Consider the following 11,208-nt stretch of genomic DNA (forward strand, 5'->3'; position numbering starts at 1 on the left):
GGAGTCAAATAGTAGACCTTGCGATGTTGGAAAGGTTTGTAAGTTGAAGAAGTCTCTGTATGGTTTGAAGCAGTCTCCTAGAGCTTGGTTTGGAAGATTCTCCAAATCAATGAAGACATTTGGTTATCGACAAAGCAACTCAGATCACACTTTGTTCATCAAACGTAGTCAGGGGAAGATCACCGCTCTGATTGTGTATGTTGATGATATGATTGTTACAGGAGACGACCCAAAAGAGATGGAGGCTCTACAAAAGTACCTTTCAAAAGAGTTTGAGATGAAGGATCTTGGACAGTTGAAGTATTTTCTCCGAATTGAAGTTGCAAGGTCAAAGACGGGGATTTCTTTATCCCAACGAAAGTATGTACTTGACTTGTTAGCTGAGACCGGAATGCTTGACTGCAAACCTGTTGAGACACCAATTGAGATGAATCACAACCTTGCCATCTATCCGAATCAAGTTCCAACTGATAAAAGAAGGTACCAACGTCTAGTAGGGAGACTTATTTATCTTTCTCATACTAGACCTGATATTGCTTATGCTGTGAGTGTGGTTAGTCAATTTATGTATTGTCCCAGCGAAGAGCATATAGATGCAGTGTATCGTATTCTAAAGTATCTTAAGACGGCACCTGGAAAATGCTTGTTATTTGAAAAGAAGGGTGAATCAGAAGTTGTAGGGTACACAGATGCTGATTGGGCTGGTGATAAGACTGACAGACGATCTACATCTGGGTATTTTACATTTGTTGAAGGAAACCTTGTAACTTGGCGTAGTAAGAAACAAAAAGTACGTTGCAAGATCAAGTGTTGAAGCAGAGTTTCGAGGTATGGCACATGAAGTTTGTGAGATGCTATGGATTCGTAATGTATTGAAAGAATTGGGTTTCAAACTCAAGAAACCCATGGAATTGCATTGTGACAGCACGTCTGCTATTGAAATTGCTCATAATCCTGTTCAACATGACCGGACAAAACATGTGGAGGTAGATCGACATTTCATTAAGGAAAACTTGGACAGGAAAATCATTTGTTTCCCTTTCGTGTATACGGAAGATCAATTAGCAGATGTTCTCACAAAAGGAGTGTCAAGGAAAGTGTTTGACAACTCGGTTGGCAAGTTGGGCATGATCGATATCTATGCACCAACTTGAGGGGGAGTGTAGAATATATTAAATATATTTACTTTCTTTATATGTATAAGTTGAATATTATGTATAGGTGTAGGAAATATTTTCCTATTAGCACTACAATTGTATCTTTATATAAACCTCCTATATGGAGAAGAATAATACATTGAAGCATACCAAACCATATTGAATCCTTATTTTCTACTTTTACAACATAAGATAATCGAAATTGTAAGTCTCATTTTAGAAAAGTGATCATCAAAGAAGACATAGAAACAAGTAGACGGAAATCATGAAATACTGTTAACAAGAGGTACGATTCAAGCAAAAAAAAAGTCTTAATTAGCAACCTTCGGGCAAAGTTTAAGACCAGACCAAACTACTATAACCATGAAACTGTCTCTATTTCCACAACACAACTTGACTTTGAATGTGATGAGGAATCAAGTATCATCTCTATAAATACATATCAACGATAGAAAAAAACTACGAACGGTGTCTTAAATACTTGTGTCTTTCTCAAAACTTAAAAAATTACTCTATTTAGACCTCACTCACATTGTCACATATCCTAGAAAAACCAACGGACGTGTACTTGAACACATGTGGCCACATGACCCCTATACATGAGATCTAACCCACCGCAACATAGAGTAATTGTCCATGTAATGTAATTAAGGTAGGACCAATATATGACATACACACCCTTCTTCTTCTTTAATAATTTGAAATGGATGCATAAAATGTAGCTGTTAGGGTCATGATCTGATGGTCATGCCATGAAATCATTCCATACAATTCCAAATAAACAATAACTGCAAGGACGTTGGCAGATGGATATATCCGGTGCCCTTCACCGTCACTAAACCAGTACCGACACATTGATATTAGTTATCAGGTCTCTCTTTGGACTAGGGTTTGGCCAGTGTTTGCCGGTGGCCCTCTTTCTTATCCAGTCACCGGTGCCGGGGCGTCATATACTGACATGGTTTGGTTTCATATAGCAGAACGTATGGATAACTTCATATACTGGATTTGCTATGATATGGTTTTGCTGTATTTTTTCTAGTCAACTGGCTTTGGTCTACTACGGTTTCTTCTACCGTGTCTTCTAAGCTCATATTGAGCTCCGGCAAAAATACCTATTCGTTTTCATTTAAACACCAAGGCAAACATAAGAAAACCAATTTTATAATTTTTACAGTTTACTGCACACCAGACACCCTAAGGAGAAAGTCCTAACTTAGTTACAGTGTTGATCACTTGAAAGAAAAGATGATAGTGACAAACGTCGTTCTGAAGTCTGAACTACTGATAAGCATGGTTCACCCACAAGCATGGGTTACATATTCTTGCTACTGATAACATCAGGTCAACGCAAGTATCTGATAGTTTACTAAAATGATAAAAAGGAGTAGAATAAGAAAACAGAAATGCATCATATTCACAGTGTATGAAAAGTACAGTGGATGAACAAACTTGTCATTTCCATGTATTGCCGCCAGCCCTCGTTCATCTCTGATGGTTAATCAAACAGAAAGTAAAACCGCTATCTAGAATCCATTCCACTATTTGGATCTGAATGATGGATAAAGATTTAAAGACTAGCCGGGCTTGCCACTGTATCACATTTAATCAGACATTGTGATCTAAATTGCGCTACAAATTTACAGTTTACAATGCTTCTCCTAATGAATTACCGTACAGAGACAAAATACCATGAATCACCTTGCCTGATAGAATTACAGTCACTGTCTCAACATCGTTGTATCAAAATTCAATTGCCTTTGGTCTGTAAGAAAAGTGGGGGTACAAAACACATCAATTTCAATAGACTGAGACAAACAATAATTTCGAAACAAATTAAATGAGCATACCAGGTGCAAGCTGGGAGTGAGAATTAATTAGTTGACGGAAACAGGTAAACAAAATTAAATCAAAAATAAATTATTGTTCAACACTTACCGGCCTTAAGTGAATGGAGATGTTGATCCGGACTTCTTTCTGTACCTTTGCTGGACTTCAATTTGCTAGCCTCACCCTTTCTACTTTTCCTTGAAGAGCTCAGAGATCCTTCAACTGCACAAAGCGAGAGTCAGCAAGAGAGTGGAGTGCACAGAACAGGTGGTCTCAGAACAATTCAAAACTTCCTTTGTTTCAAGAAAAGCTCACAGTTTCACAAATTATGACTTTGTTTCAAGAAATGTTAACATATAAGGCGACTATTCTAGGACACCCTATACACATGAATAGATGACATCATTTCCACCTTCATACCTTGCCATTCCCATACTACTTTTGATTCACCTTTCACCAATGTTGGATAACAATCCATGCGGGAATCTTCTCGAACCAACTCTTCAACCTGTCCAGAACACAGATGAAGCATGTTCAACTATATTGTTACTATTATTTCCATAGGTAATAATTAAACCAATAAACTAATTCAGGCTATGCAAAGCGGACAAAATTTAAGTTTGCAATATCATATTTCTTACGATGAACAATGATACTTCATAGCTTGACTGCAACTTGTTTACGCAATTGAATACAAATATGTTTTCACGTATTATTATGGACGAATGGCACAAATTAATTCCATATTTACACCAACTATATTGTAGGGCTTTACCTTGTAGGCCTGGAAAACTAGTAAAAATTGATTGCAACAAATGCACAAAATATATACATAAAGTTATCATCATTGGTCCAAATGACCCGGCCCAACCTACCAAACCAAAACCCAGCAGAAGCAAAGGTCAATCACTCAATCCAATGGGTCCTCAGTTAGGATCTGGTTTTCCTTTTCTACCACTAGGTTTTGTGTACAATCTTTTGTTTTCTTTATTTTTCAAAAAAGAAAAATGAAATTCATAAACAATAAAAGCTTTATTTCTTTAGGGAAAAATAGTAAAGACATCAATCAAAGGTCAATGTTTTAACGTCAAATTCGAGTGAAACTGGGGCAATAGGATCAACTTCTCAAGCCATGAAAGTACGCTGATTTACAAGCCCAAAATGTAACTGGAACAAACAACAATGACATAGTTGAATACACTCATAATACTCTTCTGGTTTGGTTTGGTAAAAGAGTACTGCTTGGAATACAGATAGTACATGAAATATATAGTATCCATTAGTACGTGATCAGTCGGACAAGAAAGTAACATTTGAAGCGGAAAATAATAAATTACAGGCGCCAAACAGGGATTAAAATACCTTTTTCCATAATTCAGGGTTCTTCCTCTCTTTCAGGGAAAGAAGAGAATCACGCAATGTAGAGGCAACAACCCATGGTTCACATTTCTCATTCGCTCTATTCATCAAGGCTTTCTCCTCGAGCTCTTCACATATCTATGTAAAACAAAAAAACGTCAACTCCAGTATAACATTGATTTTAACATAACAATTTTACAAGAATGTGTCTGTTTGTTAAGTTTATAGCAAAAATCTATGGCATGCATCATTGAACATCACTCTAGTATGATATAAATCTGAGGTAATAATTTACATCAATGTGCGTCAGTATATTGAGTTAGTGTGACATAAATTTACAAAGCTTGATTGGGAGTTCGATTGTAAATTTTCTAAACGTAAGCAGAGTGAGGTTGTGATGTATGTAGAATATCAACTTCTAAGAAGAGTATTAATCGTGACCATAAAAGAACAAAGCTTTGGCATCCCAGTTAATGAGATCATACATATCAAATCTGACTCTTAGTCAAGAATAAAGTATGCTGACACCACATATAGGAGCACCACTTTTTTTTTTTTTCCTTTTTCTTTTTTCTTTTTTGTCTAGAAGAGGCAGATATAATATTTCTCAAACATTCAGATGCACGGAAACATAAAAATGTATCAGTATTATAAGTATGTAAATGTAACAGGAGTTACACCTCAGTATGTCCGACTACCTAAACATAACATACAAAAACCGTTTGCAGAAGTCCCTTACAATCGAAGGAAAGATGGCAACATAATACCTGTTGGTAAACCTCGTCAACTCTAGTCGAAAGATACTGCCTTTGGTGGAATTTCCGAAGTAACAACGTGATTCCCAGAAGCTGGAGATCTCAATACGGTCAACAAGCTTCAAATGGTGATACTAAAACATAAGCATTAAAGGTTGCCTTTTAGAATGGTATACCGCTGCACAAACGGGAAAAATAAGTAATGCATGCTCAGAGATCCATTGACTGATGCGACAGGAAGATGGTTTATAGTGTTCTGCTAGCATGTCAGGACACTTAAACTCTTGGACCCTACACAAAGAGAGTAAGCATCAAATAAGATAACCACAACACATTCAGTAACTGGACACGCATCCCTCTTGATGAAATGACATACCCCAGAGAATTTGTCCTTCTGTCCAACATTCCACTGATCATCTCCATTGCCCTTTGTTTCGCATACATAAAAATAGCATTGTCTGAGCCAACATGTTCTGCCAGCTCATTCTTATCAAAGTCATTCCATATGTCATTCTGTTCAACCTGTCAGCGCCACACAAACGTCAATAAAAATATCCACATGAACATGATCTGATCAAGTTTGCAAGTTTTGAAAAGTATTGTACCCAAATTGTTCCAATCCCATGGCACAGATACTCCGCATAAGCTTCACAAAGACGAATCTCTACCATTTCTGCCTGCATATTAAAAATTCTAAATAAGGAACATCTACATTCTACATATGTATATGCTTTAACCTATATGTATAGTAACATCTACTAGAAACTCAGATAGAGCAAGATTTTCAGGACTCACAAGTTTCGTAGCTGTGTCCTGAATAACTCCATCTTCTACACATAGCTTCCCCCGCTTCGTATATCCTTGATCACACTGCAACTGGCCTTCCTGGCATCGTCCATGACTCGGACACGGCTCACAAGAATCTGTAACAAATCAGTCCCAAAGTATCATCACTATAACCAAATACATCACGCCGACAACTATAGCTCAACAATACAGTTGCAACACAATGCTGCTTATGCAGCAGCTAGAGCTCGCACTATAGCAACTGGAATGAGAATTCTAGGGCATTGAAACAGAAAAATGAGAATGGGAAATTGAGGTGGGAAAGTGAGAAGAGAAGTAGAATTACCGGAGAAGAAGTCGAGGGAGGGATCGGGGCCGTCGCAGAAGGGGTTAGAGCGGGGGTTGAAGAGGAAATTGAAGGAGAAAAAGACGGAGGTAGCGATGGCGAGGACTGCGAGGAGGCGGAGAAACTCGGCCTTGGTGGGGAAGAGAGTCTCGGGAGGCTCGAGGAGTGATGGAGAGGAGTTGGGGTGAGGCCTGGGTTTGGGTTTGGGGCGCTTCTGTGGAGTCGAATACATTTTTGATGAAAAAAGAGAGGGAGGGAGCGATGAAGAAGAAGAAGGAGTTGGATCGACCCGATCCACATGCGCTTTGACCCGTTAAGAATTTGGGTTTTAGACTTTTTAGACTTTTTTCTTTTCTTTTTTCGTTTTCTTTTTCGTACATGTATTTGATCACATTTTCGGCCAACTGAAGTGAAGAAGTGACATATCTATTACTTTATTTTCATGTAACTCACTCCGATCTTATAATGTTTGTGAGTTTTGAACACATGATTATTACGATATCAGTGAAGCTAGCTAACCAACAAGTCACGGTTCACCAACGAAACATGTAACATTCTCTTTATTGACAAATCTAATTCATTTTTAGTTTTATATCAATGATCATAGCCAAAGCATTCAAATCATACGAGAGAATGAGTTTTTAAATTTCGTTTTCTGGCCTATAGGAGTAATCAAAGTTTGGTATCCAAGATATAGGATTTGCATGATACATTCACATATTGCTCTTTCTTTAACAATTTTTCAGTTTTTGATCTCGAGAGGACCTCTGTATAGAGGTTTTGTGCCTATTCGAATATGTCAATCTCAATAATAATTTTTTTTAATTGAGCCAAAACAAAAGCGCGCACCAAACTCAAGCTTTTATTAGTTGCATAACACACAGTATGACAGTAATATGTAAAATCAAATGGAAAACGTTTCCCATGCATGGACTCAAACACTATAGCAACAGCAAATAGCGCTAGTCACAGTCTAGTTTTACCAACACTCGTACAACTTCACGTCAACTTTGAGACGGAAATAGACATCACCCTCAACATCATCACCCATCAAAGTAGCAATCCCTCTAGCCATGAAGAAGTCACCAGTTCCACCAACAACTGAAATGTCTCTAGTCTTAGCCGCCGTTGGATCAGCCCCAACACAGTTGATGCTTCCTTTGTGTTGGGTTGAGTTGAACACGAAGGATATCCCGAAAAAAGCAGTGAATGCAACTTTCCTGTCGTACAAGTAAAAGCCTTGCGCGCGACCAACCGGGGTCGAGTGCAAGTTGTTGTCTGAAGTGATCGGATCGTCGAACACAACCACATCCCCGAAATGGTTGTCCTTTGCCAGTATGGTCTTGTTGCCCCAAGCGGGTGCACCCACGATGGCTGATGTTGCATTCTTTGAATTTTTGCCGTTGTAGACAATATCGTGGAGATAGAAAACGAGGCGTTTGCAAGGAAGAGGATGATGAGGCTTGGATTTGAGGGTGGGGGAAGCTGCTGAGGTTCCAAAGAGGAGGAAGAAGAGGAAGAGAGTTGAAGCTAGAGATTTTGACTCCATTGCTATAGTCTTGTATAGACTAAAGAGAACTCCAAAGTGCTCTGTAAGGGGTTGTGATCATGGGACCTTATTTATATAGGAGTACTAGGACTGTAGGAGATTGGCGAAGAGGCATAGTTGAACTAGTTTATTTTTTTAGCTTCCAGTCTAAGATTTGCATGACTTTGATTGCCTAACCATGCAAGCCAACCGTAAATTATTCTAATTAAACTGATATTATTAGTGTACTGTATACCGTCCCTCCCTAAACAAATGGATCTAATTACACTTTACGCTCTAAATTTTTGATAATTGAATATCATTCTCTGATTACCGCCTTGCTGTACCGATGGAAGCCCTTCAACAACCCCATACCTGTATCAAAACCCCAAGCGGTTGATGGAATTACAACCTCAAGTTTGTATCTCGCACAGTTCCACTCCCTTATGTGGTTCTTTGTGTTAATGAAACACAAAGTTGGGGAGGAGGAGACCTTTCACTTTTTTCTTTTTGTCTCTTCCAAATGCCTCTTTTCTTTTGGAAAGAAGGTATGCATTGGAATTGATCGACTTGTGTGCGTGTGTTTTAATCTTGTACTTCTTTGTTTGAAAAAAATTTTAATCTACTCTTTTAGAATAATGCTAAGTGAATCATCATTTGAGAAACCACAGCCCACCATAAATAACAGCTTATGTGACATAGCCAACTCATCAAAACCTAATTTCAACTCTTTTATATTTATATATTTCCTTAATTACAATTTTTGTTTTTTTCACTTTTATGATTATATCTTTTAACCTTAATTCTTTTTCCTTCTTCTCTCTGATGTAATGTCTGTCATCTTCGGATGGTAGATTTGTTAGTATTGTTGCTTTTATATTTTCGGATGTAAGGTTATTGGTCCATAGTTTAGCGAGCTGTCAGATTCCTCACTCTTTCTATTTGGATCAAGTTAGAGACTTATGCTCTTTATTATTAGTTTTCCAGCCTTGTGTTTACAGGTTTGTAATTTAGGTTTGCTTTTGATTAATGAATTATTCATTTTTACTTAAAAAAAAAAAAAAAATCGTCTCTCTCTCTCTCTCTCTCTATCTCTCTCTCTCTCTCTCTCTCTCTCTCTCTCTCTCTCTCTCTCTCTCTCTCTCTCAACCAGCATCAATCCTATCGAGCTTAGTTTATAACATGACGCATATTATGTTTTCATGGTGATCATTGTTTTGTTCCATGGGGTCGTCGTCTAGCATTTTCCCTTTGATATCAATGTCATTGTGATTTCTCAAATGAGAAATCCCTCCTGTGAATTTGGATTTCGTGTTGAATTCGATTGTTCACTCAGTGGGGTTGATAATTGATAATGAGCACTAATCTCTTCCCCCTAACAAGATATCATGCACTAACTCTGGGACTTCTCTCACAGTTTCACGTCCAAGTTTCGCCTTACGGTTGGGAGAGCATCAAATTATACAAGTCAAAACATGTGATCAGTTTCATGAACATTCATTAAGTCTGGTACGCATATACAAATTAATTTTGTTCCTAACTCAAGCAAATACCCAGCTTATACTTAAATAATCAAGTAGTTAACATGTAAACTACCTTCATCTTGAAGCAATATCAACTGCGAATTTCTACTACACTGATTGAAGGTATAAAGTTCTGGTTGAACTCAAAGCGTTCGCTTTCTGCTTTCATACATTTAGACCAATATCTCATATCGATCAACACTACCAAAGTACCAATATCTATACCCATTTTATTTGTCCCCTTAGCCCCTTTTCTAGTAATAAGGAGGAGAGAATAGAATTCGAGACGTCTGATGGAGTGATGGAGATGAAGATAGATCAGATCAGCGAGAAGAAAAAGAAAATAGGGTTAAAAGATAAATTTCTGTAGTGAAAATAGAAAAAGGAAATTGTAACTAAGAAAAAAAATCAGAATTAGGCTTTGATGAGGTGGCTATGCCACATAAGATGCCACCTAAGATGGGCTCTAGATGGTTGCCCAAAATGGTGGTTCACCTAACATTACTCTTAATCTTATACTTCATATAAAACTATAAAAGAAGATGGTAGATCATTGAGTTATGACAATGAAGATGTAGTAATGGTCCTTAAAAAAAAAAAATAGTAGAAATGGCCAACCACAGAAGAACAAATGCATTGCCTCAACCTGCAAGTTTTTGTAATGGCATTCTGGTTTTGTAACATCACAAAATCAGATTCCTAGAAAATGGTTAAACTGGAAACTAGCAAGTACAAAAGGAATGTTTGATACCATGCAACATCACAACTCATACTATTTTTTCCATAAGTTGATCTAATAGATAAGTGGACAACAGAATGTTCTTTGTTCGTACAACAAATCTTTGAGCTTGGACGAAGCTCACCCTTGTTCTCAAACTATTAGCTTACCAGGGCAATCAATCATACACTCACACTCCAATGTAAGATCAGAGTTCTAAGAAGTAAGAACATTCAAATGCAACAAAGTCAGGCAATAAACCTGTAGTCATCAACAGCCAACTAGAATCCTGGCTGTTGGATATAGCAGCCATATAAAAATATTATCACTCCAACTCCAAATCCTAATCCATTCTAAAATGACTCGACAAATTTCCCTTACCTATCTGCCTCATCATCGCACTCGACTTTTCCATCACACCAAATTTCAACTACAAAAAAGCTGCATTGCCAAACCTACCCTCTTAAGTCATTACAAAACCTCTAATCTTAGCTGCTATTTCTTCCCCCAAGTTAAATGATTTCATGTAGCCTAAGAATTAATCAGACTACAAAGTGAATTTTCAGACCAAAAGACAAAAAGAAAAATTCATCTCAGCTCAAATATTAGAGGCAGTTCATAATTCTCATTAGGATTGGCTCTCATAAAGCTGAAAACACAAAATCAAAAAGTTGGGTCCTTAAACTTATCACGTAAAAATCTCACTGAATTCTCATTGCAAGCTAAAATCATCAGTTCTACACAAACCCCACAAATTCAGCAAAACCCTAACTTCTCATAAACATGAAATTACAGCAAATTAAACCTCAGAATTCCACAAAAGGCGCTCAGAACACCACGCGGAACTGCGGCGCGTCGGAGCCACTCGCGGAGAGGATCTCCCAGCGGCAGGGCTCGAGCTCCTCCGAGACGGGGCAGTACCCGGCGAGAGTGACCTTATCTGCGGAAGCGGCGACCGACCCGAACTCAAAGACGGTGACTTTGGCGGCGGGTCGGGGAACCTCAACGGCGCCGTTCATGCCCGGAACCTCGACCGGTTTCGGATCCGGGTTGTTGGGTTTGGAGTCGCCGCCTTTCCACCAGGAGAGAAGACCCATGACGACTATCAATGTGGATTGGCTTTTGCTGCATTTGGGTTTTAAGCAAAGGAGGAATATATAAGTGGGCTTGTATTTTGGAGAAATTACGGGTGTGCCATTAGGCCTT

At 38.2% G+C, this 11,208-nt stretch overlaps 3 protein-coding genes across 3 annotated transcripts; all 3 read right to left on the minus strand.

The window, feature by feature from the left end:
* Positions 1-2,791: 2,791 nt before the first annotated feature.
* Positions 2,792-6,465, minus strand: LOC101313902. Its single transcript, XM_004301657.1, has 10 exons — positions 6,234-6,465; positions 5,897-6,024; positions 5,707-5,778; positions 5,478-5,623; positions 5,278-5,392; positions 5,114-5,194; positions 4,350-4,484; positions 3,408-3,495; positions 3,096-3,209; positions 2,792-2,922 (listed from the first exon to the last, which is right to left on the minus strand). Exons 1-10 carry the CDS (start codon positions 6,463-6,465, stop codon positions 2,879-2,881), a joined length of 1,155 nt encoding a protein of 384 aa, XP_004301705.1. The 3' UTR covers positions 2,792-2,878.
* Positions 6,466-7,212: 747 nt separating this feature from the next.
* LOC101294762 (disease resistance response protein 206-like) lies at positions 7,213-7,819 on the minus strand. Its single transcript, XM_004300228.1, has one exon. It carries the CDS (start codon positions 7,780-7,782, stop codon positions 7,213-7,215), a length of 570 nt encoding a protein of 189 aa, XP_004300276.1. The 5' UTR covers positions 7,783-7,819.
* Positions 7,820-10,822: 3,003 nt separating this feature from the next.
* On the minus strand, positions 10,823-11,106 carry LOC101295048. Its single transcript, XM_004300229.1, has one exon. The coding sequence runs from the start codon at positions 11,097-11,099 to the stop codon at positions 10,830-10,832; it is 270 nt and encodes an 89-aa protein (XP_004300277.1). The 5' UTR covers positions 11,100-11,106; the 3' UTR covers positions 10,823-10,829.
* Between the last annotated feature and the right edge of the window lie 102 nt (positions 11,107-11,208).

The sequence above is a fragment of the Fragaria vesca genome, linkage group LG5, assembly GCF_000184155.1.
Source record: "Fragaria vesca subsp. vesca linkage group LG5, FraVesHawaii_1.0, whole genome shotgun sequence".
Classification (NCBI taxonomy): Eukaryota; Viridiplantae; Streptophyta; class Magnoliopsida; order Rosales; family Rosaceae; genus Fragaria; species Fragaria vesca.